At 38.1% G+C, this 22198-nt stretch overlaps 2 protein-coding genes across 2 annotated transcripts; one reads left to right on the top strand and one right to left on the bottom strand.

The window, feature by feature from the left end:
- Positions 1-876: 876 nt before the first annotated feature.
- Positions 877-3422, bottom strand: LOC109217145. The gene has a single exon (XM_019381376.1). It carries the CDS (start codon positions 3257-3259, stop codon positions 1232-1234), a length of 2028 nt encoding a protein of 675 aa, XP_019236921.1. The 5' UTR covers positions 3260-3422; the 3' UTR covers positions 877-1231.
- Positions 3423-4629: 1207 nt separating this feature from the next.
- LOC109217146 (F-box/WD repeat-containing protein 7-like) lies at positions 4630-17894 on the top strand. The gene is made up of 8 exons (XM_019381377.1): positions 4630-4960; positions 5587-5773; positions 6041-6138; positions 6466-6571; positions 7245-7462; positions 15185-15227; positions 16703-16953; positions 17149-17894. Exons 1-8 carry the CDS (start codon positions 4782-4784, stop codon positions 17567-17569), a joined length of 1503 nt encoding a protein of 500 aa, XP_019236922.1. The 5' UTR covers positions 4630-4781; the 3' UTR covers positions 17570-17894.
- The last annotated feature ends 4304 nt before the right edge of the window (positions 17895-22198 follow it).

The following is a 22198-nucleotide window of genomic DNA, read 5'->3' as shown; positions in this document are numbered from 1 at the left end:
AGGATCCAGTCACGTGTTTGTTATTCTTATCTTGTGTGTCATGCCAACTTGACTATTACTGAGTTGGGGTTCCACGACTAGGAAATGTCAAAATTAAATGAAAACAGAAGAAAATTAGTATTTGATAGCAGAAATAGCCATTTTTAGTAAGGGATTATTTAGGGATTGGGTTGTTTTTCTTTGTTTTTTTTGGTGGTAGGAGGGTAGGGGGGGGGGTAGGGGGGGGTACGGGAAGTGGGCAGTGGGGAAGAAGAAGAAGAAGCGTACAGGAGGGTGGGTGGTGGGGGAAACGAAAATGAAGGAACAGAAAGGAGACATATCTCTTTTGCTTTTTTCTTTTCTTTTTTTACTTATTTATTTTTCATTCTTATTTTAATGATTTTTTCTTCTTAGTTTAATTATTTCTGGTGCAAAATGTTCATATTCACACTCATTATCCGCGTGAATTACACCCACTTTGTCCAGCTCAACCATTATTTTGCCACATGTGCTTGGTCAACGGTCAGAGGGGTTTAAAATATAGATTTTGAACAAGTTAAAATGTCTGGATGAAAAAAAGTGAAGTAGGAGGACCGTCATGATAAAATGACATAAGTATAGGTGCCATTTAGGCCATTCTGCCTATCAAGTTATCAACGATCTGCAAATAATCATTTCTATAAAAAAGAGAGAATCTAAGAATTATCACTAGAGATTTTTGATAGAGCAATAGTATGTTAAGAAATTGATAGTCTATGATAAATCATTTTCCATAATATAGACATAGTTCACAACAGATCAAAATACTGATCATCAACTCCAGCATATAATTTCTCTCTTATTCAATTTAGTGATCTTTTCTATTCCTAACCCATTGTTGGAGCTAATTCACATGAAAAAAATTAAAACTCTTCCTTGTCGGAAAATCAATTACACATGGGAGTAAGTTGACAATTAAGTTTTTTTTTTTGATAAGCTAAAAGTTAGATGATGAGTTTATAATCTATTAACTCTTCAATGAACATCCATAGGACGTTAGACCAAAAAGCTCCTATGATCCAATTGGCAAGCATGATCCTGACACTCCTAAGAAAATCCACACAATAATCAAGATGTTCTGTGCTAATTTAAACTGCAGTACCTTTTCTTAACAAAACAAATTCTAATTTCAGAGCTTACAGCCAGCATGCTACTCATAGATACGGGTGTTGTATCAACTCAGATCTTACAAACTCCAGCGCTTGAAAAAATGTCAAAATTGTTTTCGCTTGTTGGAGAAGAACTTATCTCTTTTTACCCAAACATACAGAAGGAAAATTATAACTCCAGCAGTCATAGAAACTGACGCCCAGGGAAATGGTGGGTCCTTGAAACAGTCTAGCGACGCTTCCAGCTCTTGTGAAGCATGGTAAACAAGAGAATGAATGGCATAAATATCATGATCCGAAGACCTCATGTAATACAGAGCCTTTTCGAAGTCAAAATGTGATAACGCTGAAACTGCCTTGTCTAGCTTGTACTTGAACAAGTTCCACCGCTGCATGAACTCAGTAAGCTGATTATGCTTCAGAAGCTTTCTCTCCCCTCCATGTGCAGCAATGGATCCAAGAACTTCAAGAGCACTAGTAATACTATAGTTCAACGATGTCAACAACACATTTCTCCTCGCAGCATCCTTCTGGACAAACGACAAGGAAGAAACCTCTGAAAATGGGCCAAATGGTGTCTGCCCAACGCTCCACGTATAGTCAACTAGAGTACTGTTGTGTCTTGGGCTCCATACCATATGTGTCGGGGAAACACCCCACATGCTCTGTAAGATGGAACCTACAAGGGGTCTCTCCAACTCGCGAGTCTGTGTAAACACATGACGCCCATTACAGCTATAATCACTCACAGTCTGCGTACTCTTCGTCCTGACTGCAATAACCATATCCTTAAAGGCCACGGACTGATGATAACGATCAAGCAACAGAATCGTATTAACGTCCAAATCAAAAACATAAACCGGAAGAATCCTTCCAGCAAAGTCCTCCTCAGGAAGCTTAGCAACCTTCCTAAACTCCTCAGCCGATTCAGACAATGTCTGGTGTAAACGCTTCGAGTCCAGGTACTCACTGACAATCAGAGTATAATTATCAAACAAGTACCTAGAAGTATACGATGTAGCAGCCCTCGAAATGGCAAAAGAACAAATAGGACACTCTGCTAAATTCACCTCATACTTCTTAAATCTCAAAGATTGATCACCAAACAACAACCCATTTTCATTTACTTCATCCATGAAATTCCTCTCTATCAACTTCCAATCTAACCCAAAACTATCCTTATTATCCGAATTACTATGTATATGTATAAATTCAACAATTAACGAATTCTCAAACGGGACAGGGATTCGCAAAGACGGCACAAGAAGAACCTGATAAGCACTCCAAACCAACGATGCCAAATCCGAAAGTAGTGCCTTTTGGGACTTGGGGCGGCCGTGCAACGAAGCAAACGGATGAAACTCGCCACGTGGCAGCACACCATCGCCGGACAACGCAGGCCCATAATCAACCGGGCCAGCCCCCAAATCAATCCATAAATACCGATCTTTTCCGGTCCATACAGTGCCCAAACACTTGGTGAAAGCCGGGGACGGTTCTCCAGGAGTGTAGCTGTAAGCATAGGGTTTTGACTGGGAGCCCAAATTGAGAATATAAATGTAAATCCCATTAATTGGTTTCTCTTTTTCATAGTCCTGTTTAATTATTTCATCGATGATCTCGTGCGGGACGGAGGCGAGCACGGATCTGAAAGATGAAGGGACAGTGGAGAGGTGAGTTTTGAGGGTTTCAGATAAACGTGAAGAAAGGGAATTAGAAGAATGTGACACGTCAAGGTGAAGGGAATGGGAAATGGAGAGATGATGAGATTGATAAGAGAAAGGGGTGATGACGTGGAACTGATCGGAAGAAATTGCGGAGCTGAGAAATGAAGAGAGCTGAGATTTGGAAGAGGACGAGAAATTGGAGCCGACGAGCTTGACGGTGATGGGGACGGAGAGTTGGAACGAGAGGAGGGAAGAAGGGGTGGTTGGGTTGTTTAAGGAGGGGTGGGCGAGGTGTTTTTTGAGGGAAGAAGGAAGGGAGAGGAATGAATCGTTTGTGGCAGTCGGGTCAACCCGGGATTGTTGAGCGAGGAAGGAGTCTAGTCCCACGATTGGGGCGGAGATGGTGGCGGTGATTATGAATTGGAGGAGGAGGAGGACGGCGGCGATGACGGTGGTCGGGGGCATGTTGTCGGAGTTGTAGGATCCCGGTGGGGATAGGGTTTGGGGTTTGAGCAAAATGTGATGCGCGTTGACTTACAGAATTGGGAGTGAAGGATTGAAGAGTGCAACTGCGAAGCTGGTCAAAAACTCAATTCTTTTTTTTTCTTTTTTTGGGACTGAAAAAACATAATGCCGTGTAAGAAGTCAAAATTAATTACTCTGTTCAATTTATATTATTTGGCCGGAAACAAAAGTTAAAGATATTATCTTAGAAAAATATTAAAGTAAATACACAATTATGTAACAATTTTATGAATTTGATTTTGTAAGTGTATGGGTCAAAATTTGACCGGACGAGAATCTGCATGAAAAGGAATGACAAAAAGTCATTTGGGTCAAAGTCGTATCCAAACAACGCTACATCGACACGCACATCGGCTCGTGTATTCAGAATGCTTGAACGACGAATTGGATGTTATGGCATTTCGGAGAGTCAACCAGTAATACAGTCAAACGACTTAGGTACTATGGTTAATGACCTTTGGGTAAAGGAGAATATCTAGTATATAAACTAAGTGAGAAGAAGAAGAAAGAGGTGGGTGGGTGGGTGGGGAGGGGGGGGGGGGTACAAATTGACACAGACAGACATATTTTCCGAGAACAAGAAGGATCCTCATCTCTCTCTCCCCATGAGGGAGAAAAAAGCAAGGAAGCTGAGATCTTAAATGTACATCGTTAGTCTCATCATATCAAAAGCGTGGGGTTCAACCTTGTTAAAGATCAGTGACCCTTTATATATTTGTCTTTTTCACTATTATTTAATGTTATGAAAATCACCATCCTCTTCTTACATAAAGGGATTTTAACTTTGTTATATATAGTTAAATCTTATGTTTGCTTATTCTTATCTTCTATCTAATATCTAGGGTATATTATCTTTGGCTAGGATTTACTTTAAATCTTCTCATTTAATTAATTCAGTAAAAAGTATAAATTTTTTTGGTCGAACAGTAAGTTGTGAAAATTCTGTAAAATAATACATAACGTATACATCTAATTTTTAACCTTCGTTATTTTTCAAATATTCTTTTGGTTGAGATTGCTTTACTTTCCAAATTAGTAGGTCAAGCTTTAATATAAATACATTACATTGTTTTGAAAGCAAATAAATACTTATATTTTGTTATCTAACTTTTAGAATTTGATTTTGGTGATATTCTTTACAATTGTCATTTGTTGTACATGTATATAACTGTACATAGATGTAAATATAATTTGGTATGTAATTTTGTTGTCCTAATACTTTGTAGTAATATATAAGTTATAGAATTTTCCTTGATTTTAGAAGTGAATTAAAATAAGATAATACAAAAAATTCGCAGTAACATTTGGGAACCGTTATTGAATTACATTTCCGTCACATATCAGCTTCCTTTTCAAAATAGCTCTTCCCTTCCATTTAACAATTCTAGAACTTTCTCACACAGTTGACAGTTCGCTATTCATTTGTGAATTTTTTGAGGGTCTGAATAGAGAGAATCCAAAAATGGGGGACACTTCACCGGCGACTCAAAATAACTCGACAAGCATAACAGACCTCGACATGGACGCATTGGTTCAGTGTGCAACTTACTTGAATCTTCAAGACCTGTCAAACATGGCTATATCTTGTAAATACCTTCAAAGAGCTGCCTATTCTGACTCTATTTGGCAATCCCTTTTCAGGTTATACTTTCTGTCTTTCTTCTAATTAAACACTTGTTTATTAATTTGATAGCGGCTGGATAAAGATACAATCTTTTATAATATTGGTAGCAATTATGCATCTCTATCTGCGAGCGAATCTGCGGTGTAAATGTAAATGAGCCTGGCAGCACTATCGTCCATCTAATTGAAGAGAAATCAGCACTATTTAACTCTTTCGAGTAGGCAGTTTTTATTGTTTAACTCAAAAACTGAATTGAAAATTAAAGCTACTGCTAAACTTTGGTGATGTGGAGCAACTTTTAACTGCTTAGGGCATCGGTATCTTAAATCATATATCCTCTTACATATTTGCCAAATTTATTTTCTGAGTACTGATCAAAAAGAGAGTTCTTCTTATTGGTAATCGTGGTTTCTGAATAATTAACACAAAAGTAGTTTGCATTGGAAGCTAAACAATATCTAGAAATAGACCTTTTTATTTTAAGGAAGCTAGTTTTGAAAAGGACTCTCGAAAATATTTTTAAAGTAGCTATGACTGGAAATTGCGACTGTTTGGTCTGTTATCAACGGATTATCTTCTCTGCTTCCAGTATTTCATTGCTTTCCAGTTTCTTAGAGATTAGTACTAAGCTCATGTTCTTCAGACAGCGGTGGTCTCCAATAGTACCTTCTAGCTTTCCTCATACATCAACTGCCAGGGAAGCATACCTTGCCAGGCGTAGTGATGTGCTGCAATTCAAGTTCATTGACCCTATTGTTGTAGAGTTTGCTACTGAGGCAAAACCTCCTGAAAATCTGTATCTTGACAAAGACAATATCATATTTTCTCAGGTATAATGTCTACCATTTCTTCAAATTCCTGTTACAGTACAATTAGCTATTCCTGTCATAGAACTCAAAAGTGCTTACAAAGTGCATCTTGGTGGTTGTGTGAGAGGGTTACCATTAGCTATTACTTGACTACGTTATCTTAGATATTTTCCATCAATTGCAATGTGGACCTTAGACCGGTAGTTGTAATCCTTATTTTCTGGAGTCGAGTTGATAGGATATTCAACCATATTTATTACATGATTTTTGTTAATAACTTGTATGCAGGGCTCTTCAATCCATATAGTGAACATTGACAATTTTCTGGATGGAAGTGATCCATACGTCACACTTAGTGATCACACCGCCAGAATTACTTCTATGAGGTTAGAGTTGCTTTACATTTTCTTTTTCTGTGGTCCAAGTGAGATTTGAGAGTTAGCACTGTGAAATTAAGAAGCAAAGTAGATGGATATGTTGAACTCATCTCTGCTTCAAGATGGGAAATGTTCTTAGGAAGCTACAAAGTGAACATCTTTGGAGAATGTTATGGGCTTCACACTTCATCCAAGATAGACTTGAAGGATGTAACTGAACAAGTTCGGGATTAGCTGATTCAGTACTTGTTTGCTTCCCTTACAATTATGTTATGTCTTAGTTTTGATATTTCTTTTTAATGTGTGTAGAAATAGCCATAATCCTACTAACTGCAGATTAATTCCATTTGAAGAGACATGCCTGTATAGTAGCAAGATGCAGAAAAATGACAATCTTTTGGTAACCTCAAGCTTTGACCATTCAATTCGGCTATGGTGGAAGGTAGTCTAAATAACTCAAGATGACTTTTAGTTCCTTTAATGTTTGCGTGAATACTTGTGTTTGTCCTGGGTCTCATGAGTTATTGAACCTAATGAGCTTATGAAACTCGTAATCAAATCTTGTCCTGTCAGTGACGTTTTAATCTGCAAATTCTTTTAGTTGAATCTCTTAAAACTTATTATTATTAATTTTAAGTATTGTTTTCACCATATCATGGAGTTGTCATACTTGCTGTTTTACTCAATATTCTTTGCTGAATATCACTTTCCTATTGCAAAAGAAATTCTTCTGATGCATCATGGCTGCTCCATAGCCTATAAGGATTTTGTGCTAAAGTGTGTTTACATTATGATGCAGATTCCCATCAGTTGAACTATTGAAGTTTTGCACATTTTCTTTTCGCGCAAAATTATGTTTACTTTATGATACTGATTCCCATTAGTGGAACCGTTGAATTCTGCACATTATTTTGAATGCAACGACAGCCTAAATTCTCATGATGCTTTGGTACCTAGAGAATATGCCAATTCGGTGAATGTCATGTTCTATGCATATGAGCATGCATCAGTTTCTGGTTATGTTCGTTTAAGATTCTGTATATGGGTATCCAATCTCTTTAAATAACTATGTTGCCCGTCATTTTCTCAGTTTTGCCTGTGGGATTCATTTTTAGGGGCGTTGTCAGCGATGTTTCAGAGGCCATAATGGTCCAGTTTCCACACTTTCAGACAAATTGTTGGGTGATTGTCCTAGTAATATACTTGCAAGCGGTGGTTTAGATGGAACTGTTCGATTATGGTCCCTTGATTCTAGTGGTAAGCGCGGCCAACAAGCTTTAAAGGCAACACTTTACGGGCATGAGAAACCTGTAGTGCTGATGTCAGTTGCCGGGTATGATGTAATTGCTCTGCATATTTGTTGCAAATTATCTTTATTATTATCCTGTTTTGCCGCCAAAACTTCTTGCTTGGGAAATTGGCATCAGGATTTGGTTCTCTAGGTGCCAGTTTTTGCTTGACAATCTGGATTGTTTCTTTCCTCCCTGAATCGTTGCAACAGAAGCAGTATTTAAGGAAACAGCCTTTGTTTTTGGTACGACTGTACTGAATCTCTAGTGTATAGATTTCAAGAAACGAGCATCTCCAAAGCGATACTGCAATCAAGCAGGAGCTTGCGTTAGCTTTGTTGGGTTTTGGATGTATTTAATTAATATATTAAATACTTAAAAGAGGGTGAATGGGAAATGGAGGGAAATGAAATTTTTGAGTGAAATTTTAAGTTCACCTTAGCAAATGGGCATTGTCCCATATTGGAAGAGGAAGAGGTTTTTTATGAGTATATAAGCAATTGCTCTTCTTCTAGCTCTTAAAGAGTTGAGAAGAAGGCAAGCCTCGCGCCGCCGCCGTCGTCGCTCGCTCGGCTCGGCTTCGGCTTCGGCTTCAGCTTCGGATTTGGTCAAATGATTGATTGATTAACTTTTTGGACAAATTTATGTTAATAGTAAAATATTAACAGAAATGTTATCAAATATTTGTTTTAATAACAAAATATTAATATTAAATATTAATATTAAATCCAATCCGTTTTTCTGTTTTGGTAACAGAAAAGTAACTACCCTCTTCAATTTTCCCTCTTTATTTTCCCTCTTTATTGTTGAGTAAATGGCCATTTATGTAATGGCATTTATGTTGTGGGCATTTTGCATAAACAGCCATTCTGAAGAGTTGCACCTCTTCAGATTTCAGCCCAACTTTGGCTATAAATACAACACTATTCTGCTCAGAATTTGACTACGATTTTCTGAGTTTCTTCTCCTTCTTCTGCATACTTTTAGCATCAAACAAAACAAAAAGTAAGTGTGATTTGCTACCGAACTTTGTGTTCGCTGAAAGGCTGGGGTTTGAAGTACCACTACACCAATGTGTAATTCGTTCTATCCTGGGAGGAAATAATCCATAACCTTGGGTACTAGGAGGGGATTAAATTCCTTAAGGAAACACTGTGAATTCAGTGGGCTCGAATTGGTTTTATGTCATTTCTGTTTATGTTCATATTCATTTATATTTCCAGAATTATTTTACAAATACAGTATACTAACAAGCTTAAGGAATTTAATCATTTTCTATATTTGTACTTACTGTTTCTGGAAGAGTAAAACCTTTGTGGTTTTGTACTCTATTAAAATCTACGTGATTTTAACGTTTGTGTCATTCTTTTACAAAAATGACCAATGAGAATGAGAACCAAGCTGTTCCAATGGTGACTGCCAATGCCTCAACAAGTCGAACGACACCGGCAGCATTGGCACCGGCGGAAAAACCCGGAAAATTTTCCGGGATTGATTTCAAGCGCTGGCAGCAAAAGATGTTCTTCTATTTGACTACTTTAAGTCTCTAGAAGTTCATCAAGGAAGAGATTCCTGTGCTGTCCGATGAAACTCCAGAAACTGAACGCTTTCTCGTGATTGAGGCGTGGAAGCATTCAGATTTTTTGTGCAAGAATTATATTCTAAGCGGGCTGGAGGATGCTTTGTATAACGTCTACAGTGGCGTGGAAACGTCAAAGGAACTGTGGACTGCGCTTGAAAAGAAATACAAAACCGAAGATGCCGGGTTAAAAAAGTTTGTTGCTGCAAAGTTTTTGGACTACAAAATGGTAGATAGCAAGTCTGTTATTACCCAAGTCCAGGAATTGCAAGTGATTATTCACGATCTCCTTGCTGAAGGTATAACTCAAATTAATATTGATATTGAAAGTAGTAATCTTAGTATTTTTACTAATAGAAATTTCATTGAAGGTCTTGTTATCAATGAAGCATTTCAAGTAGCAGCGATGATTGAGAAGTTGCCTCCTTTGTGGAAGGACTTCAAAAACTACTTGAAACACAAACGCAAGGAGATGTCCCTTGAAGATCTCATTGTTCGGTTGAGAATCGAAAGGACAACAAAGCTGCTGAAAAGAGAGGCCGTGGAAACTCAACAATAATGGGAGCAAATATTGTTGAAGAGAATAAAAAGAGGAAGAAGGCTTCTGGACCGAAATACAACCCAAGCAAGAAGCGGTTCAGTGGAAACTGCCACAACTGTGGAAAAACTGGACACAAATCTACGGAGTGTCGTGCTCCAAAGAAAGACAAGAAGAAGGGTCAAGCAAACATGGTTGAAAAGCATGATGATGTTGATGATTTATGTGTCATGCTTTCCGAATGCAACTTGGTGGGCAATCCTAAAGAGTGGTGGATTGATTCTGGAGCCACTCGCCATGTTTGTGCTGTTAGAGAAGCTTTTGCTTCTTATGCTCCTGTTGGACCCGATGAGACGATTTCTATGGGAAATGCTTCAAAGGCGAAGATTGAAGGATGTGGGAAGATATTTCTCAAAATGACTTCCGGCAAAGTGGTGACTTTGAACAACGTCCTTCATGTTCCCGAGATTAGGAAGAATTTAGTCTCTACTGGACTTCTTGTTAAGAATGATTTTAAATGTGTTTTTGTTTCCGATAAGGTTGTAATAAGTAAGAATGAAATGTTTGTAGGAAAAGGTTACCTCACTGAGGGCCTTTTCAAGCTGAATGTAATGGTTGTTGAAAATAATAATAAAATTTCAGCTTCGTCTTACTTACTTGAGTCAAATGAATTATGGCATATACGTTTGGGTCATGTCAATTATAAAACCTTACGGAAATGATTAATTTGGAAGTATTGCCCAAGTTTGAATGTGACAAATCAAAATGTCAAGTATGTGTGGAATCAAAGTATGTTAAACATCCTTATAAGTCGGTTGAAAGGAATTCAAATCCTTTAGACTTAATTCACACAGATATTTGTGACATGAAGTCAATACCATCTCGCGGTGGAAAAAAGTATTTCATAACTTTTATTGACGATAGTGCTCGATATTGCTATGTTTACTTACTTAATAGTAAAGATGAAGCAATAGACGCATTCAAGCAATACAAAAATGAAGTTGAAACGCAACTTAATAAGAAAATCAAAATGATAAGAAGTGATAGGGGTGGTGAATATGAATCTCCTTTTGAACAAATATGTTTAGAATATGGAATTATTCATCAAACAACAGCCCCTTACACGCTCAAATCCAATGGGATTGCAGAAAGAAAGAATCGTTCATTAAAGGAGATGATGAACGCATTATTGATAAGTTCTGGTTTGCCACAGAACTTGTGGGGGGAAGCCGTTCTTACGGCTAGCCGAATACTAAATCGAGTACCCCATAGCAAAACACAATCCATTCCATATGAAAAATGGAAAGGAAGGAAGCCCAACTTGAATTATTTTAAAGTGTGGGGGTGTTTGGCAAAAGTGCAAGTTCCTAAACCCAAAAGGGTAAAAATAGGACCGAAAACCGTTGATTGTGTTTTCATAGGATATGCGACTAATAGTAAAGCATATCGATTTCTGGTTCATAAATCAGAAAATCCCGACATTCATAATAATACGGTTATAGAATCAGATAATGCTGAGTTCTTTGAAAATATATATCCGTATAAAAAGGAATGTGAGTCGATTGGTGAAGGATCTAAACGACCCCGGGAAGAAACAAAAGAAAGTACACTTAACCAAGAGGATCCAAGACGTAGTAAACGTCAAAGAACGTTTACTTCATTTGGACCAGATTTTGTGACTTTCTTATTGGAAAATGAGCCTCAAACATTTAAAGAAGCTATGTCTTCTTCGGAATCATTGTTATGGAAAGAGGCGGTCAATAGTGAAATAGAATCCATACTGAACAACCATACATGGGAATTGGTTGATCTTCCTCCTGGAAATAAACCGTTGGGTTCTAAATGGATCTTTAAGAGGAAAATGAAAGATGATGGTACTATTGACAAGTATAAGGCAAGACTTGTGGTCAAAGGGTATAGACAACGAGAAGGTCTTGACTACTTTGATACATACTCTCCAGTTACAAGAATTACATCCATACGAACGTTAGTAGCGTTAGCTGCAGTTTATGGTCTTGAAATTCATCAAATGGATGTTAAGACGGCCTTCTTAAATGGAGAGTTGGAGGAAGAAATTTACATGGAACAACCTGAAGGGTTTGTGGTTCCAGGTAAAGAAAAGAAGGTCTGTAGACTTGTTAAGTCCCTTTACGGATTAAAACAAGCACCCAAACAATGGCATGCTAAATTTGACCAAACAATGTTGTCAAATGGATTTAAGATAAATGAATGTGATAAATGTGTGTACATTAAAAATGTTCCAAATCACATAGTCATTGTTTGCTTATATGTGGATGATATGCTCATAATGAGTAATGACATTGCCAACATAAATGCTACTAAGCGTATGCTAACTAGCAAGTTTGATATGAAAGACTTGGGAGTTGCTGATTTAATTCTGGGAATTAAGATCCATAAGACTTCTCAAGGTCTGGCATTGTCACAATCTCATTATATTAAGACAGTACTTGAAAAATTCAAGCACTTGGGCTTTAAAGTTGCAAAGACTCCAATTGATGTGAATCTTGCATTAGCAAAGAACAAAGGCCAGAGCATATCACAATTGGATTATGCTCGTGTGTTGGGTTGCTTAATGTACATCATGAATTGTACACGACCAGATATAGCTTGTGCTATAAGTAAATTGAGTCGATATACGAGCAATCCAGGCCAATCTCATTGGATGGCCATGAAACGAGTTTTGGGGTATTTAGTACATACCCAGGACTTTGCTTTGCATTACAATAAATATCCTGCGGTCATTGAGGGATACTGTGATGCAAATTGGATCACCGGATCAACTGATTCCAAGTCCACAAGTGGATATGTATTCACTATTGGTGGAGGAGCGGTATCTTGGAAGTCATCCAAACAAACTTGTATTGCCCGCTCTACAATGGAAGCTGAGTTCATAGCCTTGGATAAAGCCGGTGAAGAAGCTGAATGGCTCCGGAATTTTTTGGAAGATATTCCATTTTGGCCCAAACCGTTGGCACCAATATGCATACATTGTGATAGTCAAGCGGCAATTGGAAGGGCTGGGAGCGTTATGTATAACGGTAAGTCTCGCCATATACGACGAAGACATAAAACCGTTAGACAATTACTCTCTAGAGGAATTATCACGATTGACTATGTAAAGTCAAGTGATAATGTGTCGGATCCACTTACAAAAGGCCTAACTAGAGAGGTAGTTGAGAAGTCATCAAAGGGAATGGGACTGTGGCCGAGAACAAGTCATAGTGGCGGTAACTCTACCTAGAAGACTGGAGATCCCAAGATCTAGGTTCAAGGAGATCAAACAAAGTCATTTATGACGGTTCAACATTGTCAACTAAACTTTTGGTCCATTCTCGTGATGAGACAATGTTCAGTACCAAGGATAAAGCATTAAGGTTTTTTAATGATTTAATTTGATACAGGGTATATCAAATAGTGTATCTACGGGATGACACGTTTAGGAATCACCTATGTAAGTGTGAAGTGTTAGCCGCTTCAAGAAGAACATTGTAACGCCAGTTCTCTACACACTTATGAAACCATGCGGTGTTCATGGCTGAAACGAACACAACAATGAGAACCAAAGACGGTTAAGGGTTGGTTGTGTGACTTGTGGTTGTCTAGGTATACACTAAAATTCGACGGTTCAAAGATATCAAATCTACCGATTGATCGAGTATATCCGACATAAGTTCACTACGGAAAGTTCAAAGGGAAACCTACTTATCCAGATGCAATTAATCCTTACTTGCGAATCATACAGTTTTTCATGCATACTTCCGTGATATAGCCATTCCCCATTCATGTGGGGGATAGTTGGGTTTTGGATGTATTTAATTAATATATTAAATACTTAAAAGAGGGTGAATGGGAAATGGAGGGAAATGAAATTTTTGAGTGAAATTTTAAGTTCCCCCTTGGCAAATGGGCATTGTCCCATATTGGAAGAGGAAGAGGTTTTTTATAGGTATATAAGCAATTGCTCTTCTTCTAGCTCTTAAAGAGTTGAGAAGAAGGCAAGCCTCGCGCCGCCGCCGCCGTCGTCGCTCGCTCGGCTTCGGCTTCGGCTTCGGATTCGGATTCGGATTTGGTCAATTGATTGATTAACTTTTTGGACCAAATTTATTTGTTAATAGTAAAATATTAACAGAAATGTTATTAAATATTTGTTTTAATAACAAAATATTAATATTAAATCCAATCCGTTTTTCTGTTTTGGTAACAGAAAAGTAACTACCCTCTTCAATTTTCCCTCTTTATTTTCCCTCTTTATTGTTGAGTAAATGGCCATTTATGTAATGGCATTTATGTTGTGGGCGTTTTGCATAAACAGCCATTCTGAAGAGTTGCACCTCTTCAGATTTCAGCCCAACTTTGGCTATAAATACAACACTATTCTGCTCAGAATTTGACTATGATTTTTTGAGTTTCTTCTCCTTCTTCTGCATACTTTTAGCATCAAACAAAACAAAAAGTAAGTGTGATTTGCTACCGAACTTTGTGTTCGCTGAAAGGCTGGGGTTTGAAGTACCACTACACCAGTGTGTAATTCGTTCTATCCTGGGAGGAAATAATCCATAACCTTGGGTACTAGGAGGGGATTAAATTCCTTAAGGAAACACTGTGAATTCAGTGAGCTCGAATTGATTTTATGTCATTTCTGTTTATGTTCATATTTATATTTCCAGAATTATTTTACAAATACAGTATACTAACAAGCTTCACGTCTATCTGTTGTTAATTAGAGTTGCTATATTGAGTATTTGAGTTACTCCACAATGTTCTTACAGGCAAACAGTGAAGGTCAATTATAAGGTGTAAGCATTTTTAACATTCTTTTTTCTTAAATTTCTTAATGGGAAAACATATTCCAAAAAGAGAAAAATATTTATTGATTCCATTATCCAAAAGAAAAGAAATAGAAAAAAATAGAATACTGAGGAGGTACAGTATTAGTTGAGGTCTGCTAAAATCTAATGATAATTTTTGATAAATTGGGATCCAACAGTTGCGATGGTTTGAAAGCCGAAAAAGATTTAGTGAAGTAGTCCTGGACTACTCCACCCAAAAGCCGAAATACGCCTATGCTTATTGTGATTTTCAAAGCTGAGTTATCGTGATCTAATATTTATACACTCATCAAAAGTATTTTGGAAAGTTATTCGCAATGTTTATTATCATTCATGTTAGTACTGTGTGCACCGTGCAATCCAGCAACGTGAATACCCAACTAATATTTGGAACTGGTTCTCTTGCAGTATCATCAGCACTCTCAGGATACACCTGTGATTTTCTTTCATCTGCAATCACACGGACATTAAACCAATTTCTCTTGCAACATGCATAACCAAGAGACTTTACCCAAGAAAGCAATTCTTTGTAACTGAACATATTAAGTAGATAGAAACCTGCTTTCTTGGGGTTTCCTTCTGTCTGTTTATGATGATCTGCTGGCTGCTTCAGTATTTGGATCACACAGTGCAGGGGAAATCAATATTCTTTGCTATGAGTATGAATTGAGAGAAGTCTAACCTATAGCTTGGTGAATCTTAGTTTTTCTGATGGAAACATTAAATTCTTTTAAGAGGTTGTAATTTGAGCTTTATCTTCTTCTCAACTGTCTTATTGTCTGAATCTCTCTGGTTTCAGCCACAAGACATCTCTTCTAGTGAGCATATCAAGGAACTCCAAGGTATTGTGATCTGTGTTGGGACATTTTAGTTTGATTTAAGATCAAGCTACACTAACGGTGCCAAATTTGAATGTGGTTCTAAATTTTTCCATGACATTTTATTTGATTATGTTGATTACTAGATTTTGCACATTCTCTTTTTGAGTTATTGTTATGTTTTTTTCATTTACATTAATTTTCTTGTTATTTAATATGAAAAACTTTTGATTAGAGTATTAGCAGAATTAGCTCTCAGGGGGAGTTTTGGAGCAAAGGTAAAGTTATCTCCGTGTGACCTATAGGTCATGGGTACGAGCCGTGGAAGCAGCCCATAATGCTTGCATTAGGGTAGGCTGTCTACATGACATCACACCCCTTGAGGTGTGGCCCTTACCCGGATCGTGCGTGAGTGCGAGATGCCTTGTGAGCCCGGCTGCCCTTTTTTATTAGCAGAATTAGCTCTTAAGTTAGAACTCATACTTTATATTGAGAGAAAATTCCATAAGGAAGTTCCTTCCCTTGTTTACTAGTCCTCTTTTTAGCATTTGTAGTTAAAATCTTGTGAATTACTCTGTGTTGTTAAGGAAAATGGGTGGAAAAAATATTCTTCCAAGGAACTGAAAATTTCTGCAAGCTTCTACTGCTTTCCATTTTTTTCTCTAGAAAAGTAGAAGCATGAAGGGCAGTTGAGCTTGGTCGTGTGCCAAGATGCTGCTGTCCCTTCAGGGGATCATCTTATTCTGTCCTTTTACATAGTCCCCTGTTAATCTAAGTTGCCTTTGAACTCAGCTTTCCCCACATGCATGATTTGAAAAGCCTTGCAAGAAATTCCGATACTTGATGTGTTCCCCGCAATACTTCCCTTCTAAAACCAAATGAGTTAACTTCCATAATGATACATTCTTTCTTTCCGTGAAGTTTGATAATCAACCATGACATTGCAAATTCTCCTCCTTAAACCACATACTTTGAAGTGAATATGTATAGCGAACTCCAGGCCCTCCTAGAAAGTATTAATATTTCTGTGATCTCATTTGCAGAATCTAGTTTGCACAAGTTCTTTGAGAGACGAGACATCATTTTTCTATATCCCTTTGTTCCCTTTTTACCTTTTTTCAATGTAGTTTTGCAGAAGAATAAATTTCTTTTATCATTTATATTCCCACTGCGCATTTAACAAGAGAAAAACTTCAATTTCCTTTAAGCAAACATCTCTCAGACTCTCAGTAATAACTGTTTTTAACATTGCAGCATTCAAGTGAAAATAGGCTTTAGTGGCATGAAAAAAAAAAGGCTTAAGTGGCTGAAACAAGCAGTGCAGCAACTTGCGAAGCTAGTTCTGTCAAAGTTTTGATTGATTTGCAATGATTATCCGCATACAAGTTGCATCTTTGAACCACTATTACCTCTTTAGTTTAGTTTCTTTTGGAACTTTTGTGCTTCTTGGTGTAGAATCAATAGTTTCTTTCGACCTTAACTTTAGTTGCTCATGGCAGGTGATGGTTTGGGACACTTCTACTTCATCTGCTGTTCGCTCTTCATGCTGTGTGGGAAAGAGCACTGTGCCTGGCGCTCCTAAGGCAATGAAGTGTCATGAATCACTAATCTATGTTGCGGCTGGTTCCTCGGTTGTTGCAATTGATATAAGAACAATGCGTCAAGTCTTTAAAGTGAACCATCAAGAAGAATTACATTCATTTCAAATGTTGCCAGAGAAATCATTGGTCTGCACAGGGTTAGCTCAAAGGTATGATCTTTCAGACTCACTGCTTGGATTCTTGCCACTCATAGGTTTGACTTTGTTTGATAAGTTTTTACATCGTTATGCATCAACTGGCCTCTGTATTGTTGTTTTCGTTCTTGGGTTGTATCTCTTAGGTTTGTGTTATACTGCTGTTGAATTGGAAGATAACTGATAAAAGCTAATGCAAATGGTTGTCAGAGCAATGCTCTGGGATGTCAGAAGAGGCGGTGACCTACAGAAGGGAGAAGCAGTAGCGGAGTTAGATGGACATAAAGGCAATGTAAATCTCTTGTACATGGATCCCTACAAAATTGTTAGTGGTGGGCTGGAGGATATCGAAGTACATGTTTGGGAGACAGGGAATGGTAGACGAACATGTTCTTTGATTAGTTGTCTTCAATGTGATTCCCCTCCAGGCTTTGGGTGTTCTGCAATGGCTGTCGATGGATGTAGAATAGTTACAGCGTGTAATGACGAAGACCATAGTGCCTTGTATTTTCAGGACTTCAACAACGCGATGATTCCTATCTCTTCTGATTCAAGCATCCTGGAATCAAAATTTTGGGGTCCTCAATCACAGAGTGATACTGAAGAAGACCCAGATAATGATTCAACCTAGCTGCCCCCTGACTCAAATTCCAATACATTTGTTCGCACACTCGATACAATCCACACTCTGGACTGCTTAACTTCAATTAGATTTGGATCAAAGTTTCTTCTGAGAAGTGGGATGCTGTGTGTACGTTAAAGGTGAAATATAATGGAGACATGATAATGACAGAATTTCTACTGGCACGACACTAAAAAGATTATCTTCTAAACTTACATAGTATTATTGTTTTGTTTCTTTTTTCATATGTACAGTCGTGCATTCATGAACCCATAACATCGTCCTCGTCCTTGGTTTATTTTACTCGATGGTTTTGGTTTTTTTTCTTTTTCCATCTTCTTACTCCATGTTGTATAGTAGTATTACGTTCTTCTTGCCGCTTATGTTAGTATAAAGCTCTCCAACACATAAATTTGATATTGATTAGGCTAATTCGTAGAAATTTGACTAATCGTAATGTTATTCTCTTTTTATGAGGACACATAAATTAGCTGAGGAACATTGAAAAGAAAAATCTGATCTCCAGTACTTGGACGTTAACCTATCGAGAGTGCAAACCTATAGGTTGATTTAGGGTATGTTTGGTACGAAGAAAATTATTTTCTAAAAATATTTTTCAGTTTTTTCATGTTTGCTTGGCTTAAATAGTTTGACAAATATGTTTTGTATGAACTCATTTTTTTTCAGTTGGAGAAAAATATTTTTCCTACTAAGAGGAAGGAAAACGTTTTTCGAAATTCTTTTTCAACATTTCCCATTTTATTCTTCACCAGCAACTTGCACCCACCACCCCAACCAACCACCCTATGCCGACCCCAAATCCTCCCCACCACCCCCACCCACCAACCACCCCTAACTCACCCCCGCCCACCAACCACCCCTAACCCACCCCACCTAAACCCCCCCCCCCCCTCAACTACTACCCCCACTCCCTTCTCGTCCCTACTCCCATTTTATAGTGTTTTCCTAAATTATATATTTTTCAAATAATAGTTTCTAATAACTAATCAAACACTAAAAAATATTTTTTGAAAAAAGTTTTGGACTCACCAACTACACATGAAAAACTAAGTGACAAAATCACTTATTTTCCAGAAAAATATTTTCAAGTCGTACCAAATACACCCTTCACAAATGTCCTAATTACTTCAGATCATTTTATTCTTTTCTTCCTGAGCTATTTATGTGTCTTTAGAAAAAGGAGCATAACATTAATATGAACTTTTCATGACTGCATTTCATCCTTATTTGCATTGCAGCTACGAATCCATACTTGTACTGCTTGGCAATGTTTTTATGGCATAAAAATTACTCCCTTAGATTCATTGTATTCACTCTTTTTCCTTTTTTATTTCTTAATGGAAAAACAACCTTTTTGTAAACTTCTTATCTAAATGATGTAATTTTGTAATCACAAAAGTGTTACTACCATCTATCCAGGTTTTATTTTTTTTAAAAAAAATAGTAATTTGTTTTATGTCAGGTCAAATGCATTTACGTAACGCGAAAGTTGATGTACACGTCAAAGGACATATTAAACCAATGGAGCTGCCACGTCAGGAAAAAACATGGGGTTACATGAATTATAGGTGACACGTTGGAGCAGTTAGGATTTGATGATGATGACATTGAGAAGAGGGCAGAGACCATCCAGAAGTTGGAAGGTACAACTGTTAAGGCAGGCATTGGTGATGTCAGCATAGGATGGTACACTGCATTCTACCTTCAATCACAATTGTCGAGAAAATTCCCATTTCTCGTTTGGACAGGATAGGGATGGGCAACTTACCCTGTTTCATTTCTAATCCCCTTAAATAGAATAACATGTCTAATTAGGATCGACTAGTTTTACGAATATTTTTTACTAGCATAAATAATAGGTAATTTTATTCACTAAAATTTGAACATATGAGAAAAAATCACCAAGACTTTTTATTTTTTTATATATGAACCTGAGTCCTCATGATCCTCAATCCATTATTTATCACTAGATCATACCCTTGTTTGCGAAATGTAATTTATAATACTATTTTCTCCGTGTCAATTTATGTAACTTTTTACTAGTACGAGGATCAAATTGACTAATTTTCGATGTTAAGTTAACGTAAAAAATTACAATTGTTTTTAGATAAATTTATACACTTAGAAATCTTTAGATAATAAATATTTACAAAAAAATTATGATCAAAGAAATCTTTGTTTTATTATCTGTATATGTAGGAGAAGTCTATTAAAATTATCAAACAATCTTTACTCTCATGGTTTGTACTTTGTACTTGAGATTTCTACACTAGGATTGAAGAAACTTAACTATACTACCGTACCCCTAGATGGTTTTATAAGCCTATTTGCTATTTCCACTCATTTGAGTATAGAATTCGGATTTATGTCAAAAATTCATTTTCTATCCTTATTCACGAGTTAAGGTGGGAAAAAAGTGAAAGGCAAATGTTTTGTGTATGGGTCAGAATCCGACCTCACGATAATTAACGAGGCTAATCCCGTCTTAAGCTAATTCATGATTAATTAGTGGCACGACCACTCAAAATTAACGATATTCAACCTGCATCTGGTTCGATCAGCAAGGCCATGGCCTATCCGCCACCATAAAGGCGAAATCCCAACGTGGTCATGGCCACTTATTGCCAGCTCACGAAGCCGACAGCTATAAATACCAAGAGAGGGAACCCTAGAAAGGGGGCTTCTTCTTGACCACTATACAGAGAGAGACAATTGACAACGATACACAAAAATTATGGGCAAGAGGAACACCATTGTAAGGCTCTGAACCTCTTCATGGAGAGGCAGACCAAATCAATATTATCAATAAAGGCTTCTAATGTTTCTCCCCCTAATCCTGAGTATTTATTTTCGTTCCCTTCATTTGGTCCAACGGATTATTACGATTTGCTATGATTTTCCCGTGATTTATTTGTATTGTTTTATACTCATTAATGTAATGTATAACTTTAGTCAAACAATTTGGCGGCCGTCCTGTGGAGATTTCCTAGCAAAATTGCGTAGTTCTTTCGCTGGACCAAAAGAAAGAAACGCCAACTCGAAGGGGAACTCGAAGATCTCAATCAAGATCTAAGTCCTCTTTCTCTCTCCGATCTCAGATAATGCACAAAAAAGAAGAGCTCCACCCCCCCCCCATAAGGGGAGGTCCTCTGCAAGCATTCCCACATCCCTGAACGAGCTCCGGCAGAAACCGGCAATGAGATATCTCGAGCCGAGAGTCGCCTCAAGACAGCTCTATATACCTGTTGGGAGACAACGGATGAGCCGCTCATGGGTCTGAATCCGAACCGAAACTTTCGGCACTAATACCCTACAATATGGGACTTCAGGCATGAGTCTTCGTCTCAAGATCGACAAAGTTTAACAACAGTTGAACTGAAGCTCAGGCATGCCGATCTTGTCATCAGATCGACAAAGTTAACATAATACACTGGAACCAAATCAGGCCATGAGCCTTCCGTCATCAAAGAATCGACAAAGTTTTATACACAGTTGAACTGGCTAACAGCAGCCATGGCTTCGCCATCAAGATCGACAAGTCAACAAGCGGTTGAACTGGAAATCAGGCTATAGCACGCCTTCCCGTGAAGTGCACTGACGGTTGAGAAAGATCAGGCTAGCCGCTTCAACCTAAGTAACCGGTTGATACCAAGATTCAGGCTATGCGCCTTCACCAGTATATTCAACGCCTACGGTTGAACCAAGATTCAGGCTATGCGCCTCGCCAGGAAAGTTCACTACCGCGTTGAAAGACAAAGCTATGCGCTCACCGTAATCCAGGTTGAACCAAGATTCCTATCGCTCACGGTAAGTTCACACACACTTGAACCGAGCACTCAGCTAAGGTCTTCGTCATTAAATCAGCTATATGCCTTCCATCATTGAATCAAAGGCTAGCGCCTTCGCCAAGAGGTTCAACTCGGTTGAACCAAGATCAAGGCTATCGCCTCGCCAGTAAGTATCAACTAACGGTTGAACAATTAAGCTGTGCGCCTCACCAGTAAGCTAAAAACTAAAAATCACTGCGGTTGAACAAGTCCTGGCTATAGCGCTTCACGATAAGGTTCACTACGGTTGAACACTGGGTACGGTATTCACTACTAGGACTAGGCTAAGAGCGCCCTTCGTCCATTTAAGACCATAGTGCTATACGCTTCATTGATCAAGGCCTATGACGCTTCGGTCAAAGGTTCAACTACGGTTGAACCAAGATTCCAGCTATGCGCCTTCGCCAGTAGGTTCAACTACTGGTTGAACTATAGATTTCAGGCTGTGCGCCTTCACGCAGTAGCTCAACTACGGTTGAACCAAATTCAGGTTATCGCCTTACCAACAGTAAGTTTCCAAGTACGGTTTGAACCAAATACTGGCTAGCGCGTAAGTAATCACTAGTGAACGAAACGAGACTCAGGCTAAGCGCTTCTCCATTAAATCAAGGCTAATAAACGCCTTCACCATTGAATCAAGCCTATGCGCCCTTCGCCAAGAGGTTCAATACAGTTGAACCATGACTCAAGCTAACGCGCTTCCAAAACTGCATCAAGCCTCGTGCGCTAATCGCCAGTAAGTTTAGCTACGGTTCGACGTCAGGACTCAGGCTATCACGCCTTCCTCCAT

The sequence above is a fragment of the Nicotiana attenuata genome, unplaced genomic scaffold (genome assembly GCF_001879085.1).
Source record: "Nicotiana attenuata strain UT unplaced genomic scaffold, NIATTr2, whole genome shotgun sequence".
Classification (NCBI taxonomy): Eukaryota; Viridiplantae; Streptophyta; class Magnoliopsida; order Solanales; family Solanaceae; genus Nicotiana; species Nicotiana attenuata.
This window is presented reverse-complemented; position numbering and strand designations above follow the sequence as displayed.

Bases quoted from the DNA above. Each gene is read 5' to 3' on its own strand.
- LOC109217145 (XM_019381376.1), bottom strand. From the start codon at position 3,259: ATGCCCCCGACCACCGTCATCGCCGCCGTCCTCCTCCTCCTCCAATTC.
- LOC109217146 (XM_019381377.1), top strand. From the start codon at position 4,782: ATGGGGGACACTTCACCGGCGACTCAAAATAACTCGACAAGCATAACA. The intron at 4,961-5,586 runs GTTATACTTTCT...CATGTTCTTCAG, and splicing joins ATTTGGCAATCCCTTTTCAG to ACAGCGGTGGTCTCCAATAG. The intron at 7,463-15,184 runs GTATGATGTAAT...CTCTGGTTTCAG, and splicing joins GTGCTGATGTCAGTTGCCGG to CCACAAGACATCTCTTCTAG.